Here is an 18053-nt window from a genome sequence, read left to right on the forward strand (position 1 = left end):
GAATGCTCTCCACAGAAAGTCCTGAGGATCACTAGAGAGACCCTGAACTTCCTCAGTTGTCGTAGGTTGTACAGGCACTGCCTAGGCTTTTTGGTCTGGACCTGAATGTGGGCAGACCATGTCAGGTCTGAGGAGATGTTGACACCGAGATACTTGAAGGACTGCACGCTCTCCACTGGAGCTCCATTAATGATAATGGAGGCTATCCCAGCTGGACATGTGTCAAAGCTGGAAAGGCACCTAAAGAAAACTCCAGCCCATGCAAGAAAGAAGGACAACTGCTGCCTAAGTGAAAACACTCAGTGATGCTTATGTGTCAGGAGTATTGGAACAGCTAAGACACATTTTCTCTAAATGTCTCTGTACCTTTCACAAGGATGAGGTGCCCCGGCACAAACAGTCACAGTACTATATTACTCTGTACCTGTAATATAGTGTACGCTGTTAAGTGCCAGGAGGATAGCCATGATATATTCATCACTACACTACAGCATGTGTATGATGTGTATACACTTTTTCAAAACTAAAAGACATTGGTTGTTATAAGCTGCCATTCACACAACAACTGATGTCTCTATGCAGTTGTCTATAGGGTGTGTTATTCAAGCTGCTTTAGCCTGCCCACAGTTGCCGTGCACCTGCATGCCACCTAGCAATCCACTTCGACTCCAGGTCCTCGGTTTATACTGTGTCTGATTTAATCATTGTCTTATCTGTGAAGCCTACTCTTTTCTGCACTGGGTCTTGGTGCTGTTTTCCATGTTTCAGATTCTCAATGTATGCAGAAACGGTGGAGATATGTGCTGATGGTTTTTACATGTATATGGAATTAAATAAATGTGGTCGTCACTGAAATGTATTTTGTGTTAGGTTACAGTTTTAAGGTTTGCCCTATAGAGATGTGCATTCAGTAGGATGATTCTGTCTTAAAAAAAAGACTGAACCAAAGAAGGTTCTGTGCCTGAAGTTAAAAAAACAGTCAGTGTCCTATCAGCATCATGTAACTCTTTTGCTGTGACGCTAGCTCTTTTACATTAAGTGTAAACTTGCAGTGTTAGAGACTGATTTATAAATACCTTAGAGCTTCTGGGTTTATACATATATATGTATGTGTGTGTGTATATATATATGTGTATGTATATATATATGTGTATAATGTATATATATATATATATATTTATTATATATATATATATATGTATATATATTATATATATATTTTTATATATATTAATATATATATACATATATATATATATATATATATATGTATAAAATTTATGGATTTCATACAATTGCTGTCAAAGTCTTTTTGTCTTTTTAATCCATAAATAGTTGGATTAAATATTGCTGAACACAAACTTTCTGGCTAGAAAGTCTATCAAAGATGTCAAGGTAACATTTAAGAAGTATGAAACGTTGATTCAGCAGAGCCCGTTCCACATGTGGCAGAGAAGACAGACAACCAGTCGCTCTCACATCTTCACCTACAGGCAATTCAAAATCACCAATTATTCTCACACAGAAGCTGAAGCCAGCCATGAACTATAAATATACAACCTTCTAGTTGTGAGGTAACAGTATTAACCGCTACTACGTTTTCTTTGTAAAATTAAATTAAATTATTTTTCTTTTTACTACAGGACAAATACACTAAAACCTTCTGGTAAAAAAAAAAGTAAATTTTCATATTAAAATACAAAAACTGCACAAAAATGTATCTTTATTTCTATCAATGTTTTTAAGATTGCATTCAACATGTCTGAGTCACCTTATCTAAGATGATAATCTTTTTTGAGAGGATGCCGTCCATGACTTCTTATCCAGATTATGGTTTTCCAAGTTTTACTGCACGCAGGCTTAGTTTACAGTGAGACTCTACACTGAAACAAACTCTAAGGGCTAGTGCTCGTTCTCATTCCTGGTAGCTCCTTGTCAGCTACATGTGTTCTTTTCTCATTTTTTTCATAGCTTTTTGAAACCTGAGATAAAGTTTTAGTCATTATTGACTCTTCCACTCGCCACAGCTGAAGAGGATCTCGGCTTGCCGGCACTTCAGATGCTCTAGTTGTTCCTCCAGTTGGTCAGAGGCATTCACAGTATCCTCAAAGTCCTGCAGCAGGACCCTGTTGCCCAGCAGCCCACGCTGCTCCTTCAACCTCAGGTTTTGTCTGTGCAGGCGACTGTTTTCTTGCTTGACCCTGGTTAGGTGGTCCCTCTTCCCAGCCACCACGGCCTCCACCTCAGTCAGTTGCTCTCTCTTCACCTTGACCTCCATCTGGCACCAGCGCAGCTTCTCCTTTATATGTGACAGGCACTGATACAAGAGAGACAACAAATATCACTGCTATTGCTCATAATGAAAGAAATTAGAAGCAATCTGTATCCATGGATTTGTCAGCATACCTCCAAGCTACTGCTGATCTTCTTCTGCAGCTTTACTGATCCCTCGTGCTGCTTTTCGGCTTGTTTTTTCTGCTCTAGCTTCTCAGCCTGCAGCTGCTCAAACTGGATCTGTATGGGGTCCCTGTCATGTTCCTCCCCATGGCGGAGCTCTGCCTCCAGCTTGCAAATCTTCATATTCAACTTGATGTGCTTCAGCCGCAGTTTGATCAGCTCATCCTGCCGAAGCTGTTCAGCTCGCAGAGACGCCTCCACTTTGGCCCGAGCTGCTTCTTTACCCAGGCGTCTGCTTAGCATCTTCACAGCTGTATCCTGTTTCAGTGCCATCAGTGCTCGCCATTCATCTTCCACCTGAGGATGATGATGAGACAGTTTTTGAGTGCATTAACAGTTTGCTAAATAATTTTAATAACAGGGCTATATGTACAGTCACTGTATTTTCAGTGTATTTTTTATTAAAATGACAGCAGATTTCTACTTAGTTTCAGGTTATATTTAACAAACGGTCTTTGTGCATCTTCCACAGCTTCCACTGTGTCTGCACAGTTCAGTATGCACTGCACATCCATCCAGCTTCCCTGCAAGTGTGCATGTGTGGCTCACTTGTGCCCATTTTCCCTGCAGAGACTGAGGTATCATATAAAAGCTTTTCCCTTTTTCTAAACATGCAAAAATAATGATAAGAAAATGAATACAAAAAAAATGATTTACTGTTTCATGCATGTACTGTGCTAACGTCTGTGTGTCTAGTTCACCCATGTTTGAAGTGAAATTGAAGCCAACAAACACAAATAGATGGATTTTAGGTTCAAATGCAGCTAATCGGACTGCTGAACTGAAATATATCACCTTAGCCCTTACAGAGCACTGTACTCATTCCACTAAAGTTGTATTTTTGTTGTGGACAGAATTCTCCAACACACACAATTACAAAAATAACACAATTGTAAGTGTTATCAACTTAATTAGGGTTGTAAGTCTTTCAATAATTTTGATCCACAATGACTGGAAACTGGAAAATTTTGCCAAATCAAAACTGTGATTTTAAAATCTACTTTTTTTTGTTTGTGCTTTTAACGTTGAATTCATATTTAAAATTAAGGACAACACTAATGAACCGGAGCCTGTATAGGCTACATTAAAAACAGTCTCAAGAAAAGATAAGTGTGCCCCTGTGAAGACAGAATCACTTTTCCTCGTTTGTCCGCCTCTCTTGCAGATACATTGCAGTGGGTGTTACTGTGAACAGCAAGAACGGGGGCAGAACTGTGCTCATATTTGTGAGCAACTGAAAATGTTTTTGTCTCTTCTTTCTTGTACCTTAAGTGCATCAATTTCAGGTGACAAAAGATCATCGGTTTAATTAATCCTCTGTTGTTGTAATTTAGGCTCCTTTTTAAATACAGGCTGAGGAATGACTGAAGATTTCAGGAAGACTCACTGTAACTGTGTGCAGCTTTCTCTGCACATCTACTCTCAACAATGGCAGTAAAGTTGTAGCAAATCTAATCTCATGGAAAATAAATGTTTTATTGATAACTCTTCAGTCAGTTGAGGAACACTGGACATTACTGTATCGCAGAATTTCTCTTTTTACTTGTAGCTTGACTTTGATCTCTCAGGACTGTAATAAGTGCAGCTATTGTTCTGTTTGGCCTGTAAGAAGAGGCCTTATGGTGTAGACTGTGAATCATAATTTACATAACATGTTTCTTCCTAAAAGGTGTTGTGGGTTTGGTGTCCAAACAAAGAAGTGTGAAGCTGTTAAACAAGTCATCGAGTCAGTGATGGAGCCTAAAGTAGGTTCAAAGACATGTAAAATAATGCCTCCATGCCAATCAGCATCAGCATTTTTTTTTAGGATTTACATTTAAAGTGTAAAATGAAACTCCAGTTCCTGACAGAAACTGTGGCTTTCTTCAGTTAACTAAAGTTGTTTTCTTTTTCTTTTAAAGCTACAATGTATTTAGTCACATAAACACTTTATATCACTTTGTTGTTGTTTTTAAAAGTGGACCTAAATGTGCCTGTTGAAAATGTGTCTTTGCAGAACAGACAGAATGTGGAATCCAGCTTTCTGGAAAATCCAACTTACAAGCAACAGGAGTGAGTGATTAAAGTCTTAGCAATTTTTAGACCATCTGATTGATGAAAGGTTAAAGGTTTCAGTTTTTTACAATCCTTCTGACTTGTTTAAGGGTTAAGATTCGGAGTCAAGGTTATGGTCAGTTTAGGGCAAGCAGGCAAACCTGTGCGTCCTGTCCGATGACAAAAGTTATGCCACAGCAACACCAGTAGAATCACGAAGGCAGAAGTTATAAAACCCGTTTTAGGGCGGAGTGTGTTTCTTTCCAACTGTCAAGTGCTTGCGACCAAAAAAGCGACTGGACTTCTTTAAGTTTGTTGAAGATGATTCAGCTCTGATTCGATAAGCTTCTTGAGTTCTAAGATCAAAGATGGAGAGTCAGAAGTATTTAAGCCCTTGATTATGTGGCTCACCACATGAGCTAAGGTGTGAAAACGTGTGTGTGTGATATCTGCAGAGGTTTTGGATTAAACCACTGGGAGATATTGCCTCAAACTATCATGTGGCGCTTGGGAAGGTATCTCAAAAATGGATTATAGAGGGCAGACAGTTGGTGTCGTAAGCCACCTCCTCTGTTCAAAGAGGGTCGTTAATAACATTTGGACACAGATGATTTCTTTCACTCCTCTTTAGAACCAAAATGTAAACATTAGCATCCTTGAACGAGTGACCTTTGTCCTTTAGATGCAGATGTATCTAAAGGTTCTGATTGGGGCTTTCAGTAAATTTCCACTAAATTATAGCCAGTATTTGCCCCCTCCAGGCCCAACACTGGTAACAGAAGTGGGATGCAGATAAAGATTGAGTGGGGAACAATGAAGTGTGAAACAACTACTGATTAGTAAACGACACTTGACCTGTTGAATAGTAGTCGAAAAGGATTCTGTCTGAAAGCATAAAAAAACAGAGACAGAATTTTTAATGAAATCAGACCCATCTGATTTCTTTCAGTTTTTATGAACTCTGGAGTTAAACCAAACAACAATAAATCACATCATCTATGACCTACCAGATACCGAGAGAGACTGAAGCTTTAATAGACTGGAAGTTTAATTGTTATTGTGCTACTGCAGATGTGAATATGGGATGTAAAACTGTGCTTTAATGTAAAAAACACAATCCCTTAAAACAACACCAACCTTGCCCAGCTGCTCCTGGGACTGTAGCCTCAGGTCCTCTGCCTGACGCTGGGCTGCCTCTGATTCAGCACGGAGCTGCTGCTTCAGGTCAGTCAGGATGTTGATGTACCTCTCGTACTCCTGCAGCTGCTCTGACACAGGCTTCTCGCCCTCCAGCTGGACACTGTCCCCAGCCTTCTTGAAGTATTGTGCCAGTTTCATCTGCAGCTGGCTGCTGTTATGCCTGGCCTTATCTCGCTCCTTGGACACCTCCTGGAGGAGCGGTCTATATTCTTTGTACTTTATGTTTAGTTTTTGTGCACATGCAGATGTGGCTCCCTCTTTTTCAGCCTCTTCATCTTCGTGGTGTAGAGGGCTGGAGATCTCCGTTTCCTGAGTCTCAGGATGTAGCTTCAGAGCGTCATCGTGGTAAGTGCTGTTCATCTCAGAAACCACACTTTCTTTGTGGCACAGTGGCTGTTCTTTGACTTTAATCATCACATCAAACTCAGTGCAGAGCTCATCTTCACTTTTGGCTTCTGGTTCAAAAGTGGCGGCCTCTTCAGCAGAGAACTCTTCTGTGACTTTCCCGCTGTCACAGTGCTTTTCTTCAGGGTCTGATGTGGGCATTTCAGCTGAGACAGCTTCATTTTTATCCCCACTAACAGAAATAAAATACTCCTCTGTGTCTCTGTCACTGTGAATTCTTACCTTATTTTCTCCCTCTCCCGCCTCTTTGTCCATTTTTAATAATATTTACTTTGTATACAGAGGTAAGGCTCGTGCAGTTCTGTGGTCAATGAAACTGTTCGTTTTGTTTCGGTTGTCCTGGAAACTAAGCAGAAGGGCCAATCACAGGAGCCCTGACCCATTCTCATTAATATTTATAAGCAGGATGTGAGTAGCTCGCGCTGCGAGGCTCGCTGTACGCAGGCGCGAAGGTTTGCCTCCAACAACAAGAAGCAGACGCCAGGCAAGATGGCCGACTTGGGGAAGAAGTACTGCGTTAACTGCCTTGCAGATGTTACAAACCTGCGGCTTCGCTGCACCGAGTGCCCTGATATCGAGCTGTGCCCAGAGTGCTTCTCAGCGGGCGCTGAAATCGGTAATCACCGGAGATGGCACGGCTACCAGCAGGTCGACGGCGGTCGGTTCTCTCTCTGGGGTACAGAGGCAGAAGGAGGGTGGACCAGCAGGGAAGAGCAGTCGCTACTCGATGCTATCGAGCAGTATGGATTTGGAAACTGGGTACATCACTTTTTAAGTTATTTTTCTGACCTTTAGAGCTTTCTATACAAACTCATAGGAGTTTCGTTGTGTCTAGTGCTTGGAAAGAAAAAATAAGAAGAGCAGTAGGCTTGTAGCGGTAATATAAGAATAACGCTAATGACCTTTGAGATAACAATGATTTTTTTCTTCTTATTTTCGTTGTTATCGTTGTACATAATTTTCGATATAAACAGAAGAAAAGCCTGAATAAAATAGATTTGAGAATAGTGTTAAAATTTACTTTAAGAAACGTGGAATGTCAACAACACGTCGTATAAAAAGGAAAAATAATCGTAATTATCACTCAATAATTGTATTGCTCAGAGTCACAAAACAACAAGGGGCAAAACAGGAAGCAAATAAGTAAGGAAAAAATATATTGTTATGTAGTAAGTAGTAATTAACTCCTTATTAACTGAAACCTAACCTGAAACTTGTGTTACAATGCAGCATATTAAAGAAACATGTAAAGTGTATCAACCTCTGAATTAAATGTGTACCAAAGACCAACTGTTTTGATATCAGACTAATGGAATATACACAAATGTTAAATTTTTTCCATAATATCCCACGAATCATTGAGGCACAGTGCTTTTTAGTGCCTACTTTAGCTTAGAGATGCATTCAAAACTCTATTTTCTATAAGACAATTAACAAAAAAGAGCACAAAAAAAAAGAAAACAGCACAAGAAAGACCACAGAGATGGAGGGATGGAGGGTATGCAGAGGGTTGGTGTGACTATAGGGAGAGGGTGAGATGGAGGCGGAAGATCTGCTTTAGCGCCCCCTGAAACAAAGTCAGAAGACAAGGAAAGGGGAAAGAAAGAATAGTTCTGTGTAAACACAAAAAGCAAAGTAATGTAACTGTAATCAAATTTCATTTTTCATAATGCAAAAGCGTATCAATCTATTTTGTTATCAACTTATCCATCTCAAGGTCAGGAGAGGGTTGAAGCCCAAAAACCAAGGCTAACATTTAAGAGTGGAATAGTGTCACGAAAGGTTTGCTGGAAATGTTACAGATATGCAGAGTTATCTTGTGGTACGAACCAACCACCACCAAGTGATGTTTAATTTACTCAAGTATAAAATAAATTTTTGCATGTCAAACGGTCAGAAAAATGCTCAGACATCTGTTAATGTACAGACTCCTCTTAAGTATATGTGGACCAGTTACACTTCACCTCCAAACCCCATTTACAGTCAATTACAAAGTGCATATGGCTTATGTGTAGCATATTAGAATATTTGTCTGTGTAAAATAAATTATATTAAGTTTGACTTACTTGGAAGTTTTTAGATAAAATTATGCACCCCTATAATGCATCAGAAAATGTACATTTTCAAATATTTCATGGTGATGTCTACAGTTTACTTGTTTAATTTTAAAAACAACCCAAAATTGAAAAGCAGAAAATATGAATATTTAAATATCAATGATGAGAATTCTAAACCATTTTCTCTTGAACAGCTAAACAGATTGTTTGAGCATCACTTTTACATCTTCTAGTATAACATAGAAAAATACAATGGTGTGGGTGTCCTCTTAGTAACAACTTCCTTTTTGTGACCTTTCAGGAGGACATGGCTGATCATGTTGGAGCATCCCGGACTCCTCAGGAAGTCATGGAACATTATGTCACCATGTACATCCATGGAAACCTGGGGAAGGCCTGTATCCCTGACAGTATTCCAAACCGGGTGACCGATCACACCTGCCCGAGCGGAGGGCCCTTGTCGCCCAGCCTGACCACTCCGCTCCCTCCGCTGGATATCAGCTTGGTGGAGCAACAGCAGCTGGGCTACATGCCACTACGTGATGACTATGAGATTGAGTATGACCAGGACGCGGAGAAGCTCATCAGCGGACTGTGTGTCAACTACGATGATGAGGACGTGGAAATTGAAATGAAGCGCGCCCATGTGGACATGTATGTGCGTAAGCTCAGAGAACGCCAGCGGCGTAAGAACATCGCTCGTGACTACAACCTGGTGCCTTCATTTTTGGGCCGAGACAAGAAGGACAAGGAGAAGGACAAAACAGGGATGTTGGGAGTCGTAGGAAGTGCAGCTGGCGTGAGTGGGACAGGGGCTGGTGGTGGTGCAGTCGGATCAGGATCCATGACGGCATCGGGAGCAGGTCCTCTCCCAAGTACACCTAAAAGAAAAATCACCAAGGAAGAGAAGGAGCAGCGGGTGAGGCTGCGAGCGCTTTGCCAGTTCATGGCCCATCGGGAGTTTGAAGAGTTCTTTGAGAATATGCATAAAGAGCGAGTGCTGAGGGCCAAGGTGCGCGAGCTGCAGCGCTACCGCCGAAACGGCATCACACGCCTGGAGGAGTCAGCGGAATACGAAGCAGCACGCCACAAACGGGAGAAACGCAAGGAGAACAAAAGTGTGGTCACCTCAAAGCGGGGCAGCTCGGGAGGAGGAGGGCTTGGTTCAGGGATGGGGCTCGGGGGTGGAGCTGGAGGAGGAGGAGGCGTTGCTGGAGGACTAGGGGTTGGAGGTGGGATCAAAGAAGAGGGCAAAGATGGTGAGTTTGCTGCCATTGAGAATCTGACAGGCTTCGAGCTGCTGTCAGACAGGGAGAAGGTGCTGTGCAACTCTCTCAACCTCAGCCCGGCACGCTACCTGACTGTCAAAACCATCATCATCAAAGATCACCTGCAGAAAAGGCAGGGCATTCCCGCCAAGAGCCGAATGCCCAGCTACCTGGATAAGGTTCTTAAGAAGCGCATTCTCACCTTCCTCACAGAAAGTGGCTGGATATCCCGAGACACCTCTTAGCAGTCCATCGTTGCTCAGGAAATTATAAACAGATAAGCTATAAGCGCTGGAGGCAGGAAAAACTACTGGTTTTCACCATTTTTTTTTTCAGGAGTGACCTTGTAAATATGTACGTTGAAAAGAAATAAGATGCCCAACTGGAGAAAAAAATATTTTCATATAAGGGCAAGGAACAAAACTGCCTATATTTTTGCATTTGGAAAGGAACAGGGGATTAATACAGCTGTGTGGGTTACAGTACTTTCTATTCTAAATGTTTTGACAAAATAATAACTGCAGTGTTAACACTTGCAGGTATTATAGAGCTGTTTTGGTGTTGTTACAGCAGGTACACTGAAGGTAGAAATAATGTAATGAATGCAACCGGCGACAGGGCAAATAACCTTCATGCTGAAAAGAAAAGTAAATAACAAAATTGGATTTGATGATAAACTCTTATCCCATTGGTGGCTGCAAAATAAGGTGATTGGGGAAAGAAACACAAAGAAAAAAAGCTCCAAAAACCAGGGTTTGCCCATAACCTGGCTGGTTTTAGCGCAAACTTAATTAGATAGCCTAATATTAGTTAGAGCGGGCTCGCTGAAGTTTACAGTCATTATCGGCCTATCAGAGTTTGCAGTTTGCACCAAATGCCGAGTACAATAATGAATACAAAAAGATGAGTTTCCACAGGTCCCTTCGACTTCATTCCTACCCATACCTTTCGGTGGATGTCATTGCTAGCCTATCACTGCTTACTTAGATTAGCTAGAGCTTGACCTGCTGCAGGTGGCTGATTGCTGTATATCTTCCCCCAAATTTTTTTTTTACCAAATACCGATGCAGAAATTTAATTTAGAGTTTTTGCAGGAGAGTGTGCTCCAACATCCATTCCATACAATACTCCCAGTACATGTAGCAGAGTAGAAACTAGTTTGAGAAATACATTGCTGGATAATTAAAGCGAAGCAAAACAAAAAACGACACCCGTTATTGTCCCTTTTTAAAGTAACTAACATAAAGAATTTATATGTGTATATTTATATTAAACAAATATTGACCAGTATATCAATATTGGAATCTTTTCTTATTCCTAAACATGACCCTTAAAAATCCACTAAGGCTAATATCAGCAGTGTCACTGCAGGTTTGAAAAAAATGACAAGAAATGCCAAAGAAGAGATCATAGTCAACGCCAGTCACACTCTGTCCACCAGAGGGCACTGCCAGGCTTATTTTTAACCTGTAAAAAGTCCAACTCAGAATGTATTTTTTTTTGATAGCTAATTTAAAAAGATCCTGTTTAAATATTTTTTTTAAACAAATTTAAGTTAAAATTATGTATGGCTTACATTTGTTTTAAAGCCCCTAAAATCTCAGCGTGAAGTATTTTCTATATTTAAAAAGAATATTTTCATTCAACCTTCTATGTTGTAGAAAAAGGTAAGTGGAGCGATTTGATTGACTGCGTCAGCAACCCACCAATAACTGTTGTATTCCTTTTAGTTTGTCCTGAGGAAAGTGTGGGTTCGGCTTTAAAACTTTAAATATTTTACAGTCCACGTGCTGTACTACAGATGATAGGACTTTAAAAGTACAAGACTGCTGTTTACCGAGTGAGTACACAGAGCTAATACATCATCACAACGTTGCACCTTAAGGTTTAAGGTTCAATAGTCTTATAGCTGACCAGATTTACAGCTGCCCAACGAGGCTGATGTGCAGCCTATCAATATGCTTTCACTTCACTTTTTACATTGGCTAAAAGTAGAAGCAGAACAGTGGCACTGTGTGGCATCATTTTCTTTTGTATTGCTTTTTTTGGCGACCCAAGCTGAAAATTAGTTGTCTCACAGCTGAAGCAGGAGTACGTTTAAAAACAAAAGAATTAGAAGGACAAGAGGTAGTGTGGGTGTTACCTGTGCTGGAAAATGTCTAGATTCACATTCTCTTCTTTTCTTTGTCTGTAGCTGACTAAAATGTAGCTTCCTGGATGGAGCGGGGAAAGTCATGCAGGGCATTGTTTTTGTAGTGTCGCTTTAAACGTGGAGCGTTGCGTTGTTTTGTTTATTACAATGTAGCGTCTAAGATTGTAAGGTTCCGCTCTAAGCTTGAGGATCATTTGTGCAGGGTGTTAAATTTCACTTACATGTTAACAACATTCGTGGCCAAAGGAGCTTCATTATGCTAAATGCTACAGCTGATTTTTTTTGATTGTCAACAAAGTCTTATGAAAAGACCCTGACAATCAGTCAGTGTTTCACACAAATAGTGTGTGTCTGTTGCACTGATGAGTACAAACAGTCCAACGTACATTGTCCGCCTGTAACCAGCTAGAGTACCAAATGTGTATCGATCTGCAGCAGGAAATAGTCCCTCTTATTTACAGTATGCAGAAAACACTGAAAATTTTTCATTCAAGCAGATTTCTTTAGGTCATGGATATTGTTTTCGGGTCCACTCCTGTACATTGTTGTAACCCTTAGCTAACATGTTCCTACTGGATTTGAATGTGTTCATTGGCTGTAGTGGGTTTCCAGAAGATGCTGGTTGAACGTTAGATGAGTGTTCTGTTGATTTTGCAAAATGATATAATAAGCATTTTTCAGAGCCTCTGGCCCAGAATGTTTTTCGAAGGTGATGCTGAAACCAACTGGTCATTTTTCTTTAATTGTCACTTTTTCTTTTTTTCAGGTTTGCACGTGCAACTAACTGTTCTAGATTGTTCCAAAATGGTGTGTTTTGATATTAAAGTCTCCATCGAAAATGTGGAAACTGAAGAATTTTTGTTCTCATTGGGAAAATACTTTTTGTAAGGGGGATTTGCTGACTTTACATTACCAAATGTAAATATCTTTATAAGATAAATTTTAGGGGAGGGGAGAACTATGCTGACCTGTGAAATGTACAGTATTTTATGTCATGAAATTTTTATAGCTTTTTGTAATTAAAAAAAAAAAGTTTTTGGAATCGCAAAGAAGAAGAGGTTTTGGTTCTAGTCGTGGCATGCTGTCGAGCTGTCCTAAATCTTGTTGCCCGTCTCATTATGTTGAGTTGTTTTGCTGTTCTGTTACTTTGTTGTTGAAAATGACAAAGTATCTGTGGAGATGTATTAAAAGTGCAAATACTTTATCATTCTAAGTGGTGGTGTTTTAGTGTAAATGTGATCTTTCAAAACTAACACAAAATGCCAGAATTGTTTGAGTCACAAAGAGAGGGTTTGTTACTTGTATAGCTGACCGAACGTCCACACCAGGGCAGAATATAAATGAGGTGACAGAAGTTTCAATGATCCCTTTCACTGGAAAAGAAGACTTGATATGAGAAAGCAAGAATAGAATGGATTAACTGTAGTAACGTGTCAACCACACAATAAAAAATGTAAGAATTAAAACTAAACGCGCTATATAAATGCAATCCATTATTAATATTATTATTATTATTATTAAACTGAAAAGGAAGAAATAAGTTTCTTAAGGAATTTTATTTTTTACTGTAATCATCCTGTCCTGCAGGTTTTAGATGTGTACTTCATCCAACACAGCTGATTTAAATGACTAAATTACCTCCTCAACATGTCTTGAGTTCTCCAGAGGCCTGGTAATGAACTAATCATTTGATTCAGGTGTGTTGACCCAGGGTGAGATGTAAAACCTGCAGGACAGCAGCCTTTGAGGCCTGGAGTTGGATACCCCTGCTCTAGGGCATTGCCATTCTGGTGATCTGAAAATGTACACACAATGAGAAAAAGGGTGGCTCTGACTCAGAAGCTGGGGAAGACTGTCATTCCCACAATGAAGCACATCTTGCTATGTCTGCATACATGATGTTTATTTTGCACATTAAAAAAAAATGAAGTGATATTTAATCATATGAGAAATTAGCAGCTGAAACCTTGAATTTTGTAACTAAAGTAAGTCACGAGCATGACTTCTTTACAGTGCTTTGTGGAACCAGAACTGCCCCCTGCTGGCCACGGGAAACAAAGCTTTAAGGGACTTCCACAGTGACCTACTTTTCAGATCTGGGAACCATATACATCAGGGGTGTCAGACTCCAGGCCTGCAGGTTTTACATCTCACCCTGGGTCAACACACCTGAATCAAATGATTAGTTCATTACCAGGCCTCTGGAGGACTTCAAGACATGTTGAGGAGGTCATTTAGCCATTTAAATCAGCTGTGTTGGATCAAGGACACATCTAAAACCTGCAGAACCCTCGAGGCCTGGAGTTTGACACATGTGATATACATCTTTTAGTTACAGTTTATGGAACAAATAAAAGTACAGACAGCTTTACAAGCTTACTCTGGTATTAAAGAAACCTAAGGTCAGTTCTAGAGTTATAAATGCATTAGATATTAGAATGGACACAACTGCTAATTATATCCTTGAGAGAAAATAATAATAATTAATTAATTACAGATGTAAACTGATTAGGGACTCTGAACTGGTTGCATGAGCTACCTGCACCTTTCATTAAAATGCAGTCCATTAAAGACGTGTATAAAAGCCAAACACTACCACAATAAGGATTTCAAAATTGACCAGTTTATTTGGATGCAATGACAATTTGGACAAAAAGGTCCATATACAGAATTCTTCTACTGGACAGATAAAGCTCTCACATCACAGTCCACCACAACTCTGGGAGAGATGTTACACTGGCTGAAGTTGGCTTACCCCACCTGATCACATCCACAATACCAGGATTACTTTAACAGGGCTGATAGAAAGCCGCTATCAGCACAGTGCAAATGTCAACCTTCCTATCATTTCCTGTTGTGCTGTTCTTTCACGTTTTCACAGAATGAAATTAATTATTATTCTAATATATGGTTATTAATATGAGCATTTTACAATGAAGTCTGGAATGATAACAACATTAACCACTTTGTGAACATATTTTATACCTCATCTCTGCCCAAAAAGTCTTGCAAGCAGGGGTTCACGATCTCACTTCATACTTTTTCTTATCATTTATAGTGCTGAGAACTATGTATATGAATACCTGCCCTTGTTTCCTTGATCAAAAGACAAAGATCACAACTTGCATGACTAATGAAGAAAAAAAAAAATCCTGTGCGATGCATGGTGTATCTGTTAAAAACTGTTGGACACTGTCCAGATACAAAGTTCAGCTGGGCTCCCCTTATCTTTGAGGCACCTTAGGAAGGGGAAGTGTGGACAGACGTGAGAAGATGATGGTAGGGTGCCTTGAGCAGTCTGCTGAGCCTGAGGTCAACCAACAGTCAGGAAAGAAATACTAATCCCGCTCTGTTACAGACTTACAGTGTCAGTTCTAGAGAGCTTTGGCTACACCCACCAAAGCTGGTCTGAGGGTACGACCATGAAGCTTGTAGCCCACTTTGGTCACTACAGCAACAGTGCCAGGCTCTTTACCCTCGACAGGAGCGTGGAAGAGGGCCTCATGCTCATAGGGGTCAAATTTCTGGCCATCTGGGTTGAGCTTGATGAGGCCGTGCTTGGTGAATACCTTCTGGATCTGGACCTCGGTCATCACCAGGCCGTCGTACAGGTTCTTCAGGTGAGGGTTCTGGCTTGTCACCTCCTCCTTGGGCACGCTCTCTGTGGCCTTCTCTAAAATGTCTGCAACTTCCAGCAGGTCCTTGCAGAAGCTCTGGATCCCTAGTGAGGGTAAGATGTTGGATAATTATTCAGGTTACACCTTCAATTATATTGCATTTTTCTATCAACAATCAACTCTAACCTTGTATCATTTTTAAACTACTCAGCATTTTCTTGAGTCATTTTTGAGTATAACCTAGCAACATATACCAAAGTCTAAAAGATATGATGTCACTATACAAAAACAACTGAATTAAACCACATAAGAAAATCCTTTTTCTAACAAGGCTAAAGTTGACCTCTTCTGACATCTTGTGGTAGGAACATGCAACAGCAGATCATTTTAGCCTTACAACCTAACAGTGCATCATGTGCACCTGTTTACTCACCGCATTGCACATTGATGGTTTATACTAGTGATAAGGGTGTAAATAGGTGCTGCAGTGATGACTGATAAGAATCTCCATTTAGACAAAACCTCCACATCAGCATTGGTGAAGGAAGAGAAGTTGTCAAAACCAGAAGCAGAGAAATCCCTTTTTCCGCTCATAGAAAGTCTCGAACTATTGCTATGTTCATGTGCTCATGTCTTCAACCTGGCTGCAACAGCAGCAACAAAGTGTGTGAGGTTACAAAAACCAAAACCAAAGGGTATTGAACCAGCTGAAACGACATCGAGGCAGTGGCTTGCGTCCACAGGTGCAAACTCAAAGCCTAAATGGAAACAAGCCCTTACCATATAATTTAGCGTCCTCTATCATCTTCTGAGTTCTCGTCCTGAGGTTCTCTGTGTCTGCCAATGCCCTCTTGTACTTTTCCTGGAAACAAAGGTGGAAACAAACTGCTGATTAAAAACTGCACTTACATTTGTTAAGCCCCTTTATAAAGGCTATAATGTTCTATCAGTAAGACTAAAACTCATTTGAACTCAAAAGGGCCAAATACTTTAATCACATGCCCACTGGAGAATCCAAGCCTTTTATTTTGAGTGATAGATTATAAATGTATGCGCTGCTCTGTGAAGAACAGTAACTTCACAAAGAACAGCTAACTTGACAAAAGCTGAAGTACAGAAAAAGGTATCGACGTGGTAATGTTTATACCAGGTCAGTGTAACTTTGGTAACCACTGAACTGGAGGCTGATCTGCAGCCCACACTGACTTACTGTCATGTCCTTGAGCTGATCCTCCAGCTGGGTTTTCTCCTCCATTAGGGATTTCTCTGTTGGGCTTGGTTCTGGCTTCTCAGCCTCCTCCTCTGACCCGTGGCCATTCTTCTGCTGGGTGGCCATGCACAACAATCGGGGAGACCCCCTGGGTGGCAAGGACACTTAAATTTTAGCAAGATTTACACCATATATGCACCAGAGACTTTATTGGACGTGGCCAAAGCACTTTGATGTACAGTGCTAAAATATTTCTTAGTCCATAACTTGTGTTACTTTAAGCACTTTGATAACAGAAACCTGAAAAAGAGCTAATACAAATGTTTCCTCATAGCATACAAGGGTGTGAAAATGACACATTCAGTGTCCCCATATGAACACAATTTTAATATTCTTCAGCAAGCCATTTAAAGTCATTGTATAGGTGTACTAAATACATAAGACATTAAATATCAATTCAACTGGTAGAGGATCAACTTAGAATTTCTGCCACTCAATGATAAATGCCTAGTATATCATATATGTCAGCCTTATTTTGTTAAACTCATTGTAACAGCCCATTTCGCGGGATATGTGCATCTTTCTGTAGCCACGAGGAAAGTTTGGAGACCTGACGCTAATCTTGACATTACATTATTTAATGTAACACGAAGTTATAGTTACACAAGAGGGGCTTGTGTAAGGAAGGTATCTACATATATGAAATTAGTTTGGTCCATACGCATTGCGTCAAGTCCCACATAGAAACACAGAAGACGGTGTAGTACATTAAAGAGATCAAATAAATACAATTTTAAAAATCCCACGTCCACAACAGCGTGTGTAACAGACCCCTGGATATTTACTGTAGCATGGACTACTTTCAGGATACGTCAGGTTATGTCATCATCCTCCAGTTTCTAGGGATTACACACCTATACGGTGATTAGGCTTCAGTTTGACCCACTATATTATCAAACATACGTATTTAAGCGTTTCTTTGATCTGGATTTTCACGTTAATGATAACTGTGGGGACTATTTAACCCTACAAAAGCTAACTCTGCTAGCCACCACCTGACCAATGAAAGCCTGTCGTTACTGTAAAAACGCCCATGTTAGGGGACGTAACTCACCAATAAATACTCCTTACCTTATTAGCGCAGGCGAAGCTACAAAAGAGTAGCTCTGTCTAACTGCTCGTACACACCAGCTCGCCATTTTCAGAATAATTAGCTGTGCAGTTCAAACCTCCTTGTAAAACACGCTGACGGGACGTACAACCCTGCTGGCAGCAGCGTGGATTTCGCACCAATCACTGACAAGTAAAAAGACCCACTCTCGCAGATGGCCAATCGTGTTTATTAAAGCATTTGACGACATAATATAGTTCGGTTGAGTTGAAGTTAAAGGTGAAAAATGCATAGGAGAGCAAGGACAGTTTTTTTAAACCCCTATCAAACAGAAGGTTACTCATCGCTTGGTTATTCAACCGTAACCGTTTAAGTAGCAAACACAGTCGTATATTTTATTTATTTTGTAGTGTATAAAACGCGATTGAATTAGTAGTAGTGGTAGTAGTAGTATCAGAATCAAATAGTACAACACGGCAGAGCATGTTGGTGAGGAAAGGCAGCTAGGAAGCCTGATCCTTCTAAAGAGTTACTGACAGACC

At 40.3% G+C, this 18053-nt stretch overlaps 3 protein-coding genes across 3 annotated transcripts; 1 reads left to right on the forward strand and 2 right to left on the reverse strand.

Annotated features, from left to right (window-relative positions):
* Positions 1 to 1295: 1295 nt before the first annotated feature.
* ccdc96 (coiled-coil domain containing 96) lies at positions 1296 to 6532 on the reverse strand. Its single transcript, XM_005947242.3, has 3 exons — positions 5629 to 6532; positions 2407 to 2754; positions 1296 to 2317 (listed from the first exon to the last, which is right to left on the reverse strand). Exons 1-3 carry the CDS (start codon positions 6349 to 6351, stop codon positions 2003 to 2005), a joined length of 1386 nt encoding a protein of 461 aa, XP_005947304.3. The 5' UTR covers positions 6352 to 6532; the 3' UTR covers positions 1296 to 2002.
* A 33-nt stretch (positions 6533 to 6565) lies between these two features.
* Positions 6566 to 12786, forward strand: tada2b (transcriptional adaptor 2B). Its single transcript, XM_005947239.3, has 2 exons — positions 6566 to 6855; positions 8455 to 12786. Exons 1-2 carry the CDS (start codon positions 6586 to 6588, stop codon positions 9664 to 9666), a joined length of 1482 nt encoding a protein of 493 aa, XP_005947301.1. The 5' UTR covers positions 6566 to 6585; the 3' UTR covers positions 9667 to 12786.
* A 1394-nt stretch (positions 12787 to 14180) lies between these two features.
* Positions 14181 to 17688, reverse strand: grpel1 (GrpE-like 1, mitochondrial). Its single transcript, XM_005947238.2, has 4 exons — positions 17532 to 17688; positions 16401 to 16548; positions 15971 to 16052; positions 14181 to 15294 (listed from the first exon to the last, which is right to left on the reverse strand). Exons 1-4 carry the CDS (start codon positions 17597 to 17599, stop codon positions 14948 to 14950), a joined length of 645 nt encoding a protein of 214 aa, XP_005947300.1. The 5' UTR covers positions 17600 to 17688; the 3' UTR covers positions 14181 to 14947.
* Between the last annotated feature and the right edge of the window lie 365 nt (positions 17689 to 18053).

The sequence above is a fragment of the Haplochromis burtoni genome, unplaced genomic scaffold (genome assembly GCF_018398535.1).
Source record: "Haplochromis burtoni strain Fernald_Lab_line unplaced genomic scaffold, NCSU_Asbu1 Contig_508, whole genome shotgun sequence".
Classification (NCBI taxonomy): Eukaryota; Metazoa; Chordata; class Actinopteri; order Cichliformes; family Cichlidae; genus Haplochromis; species Haplochromis burtoni.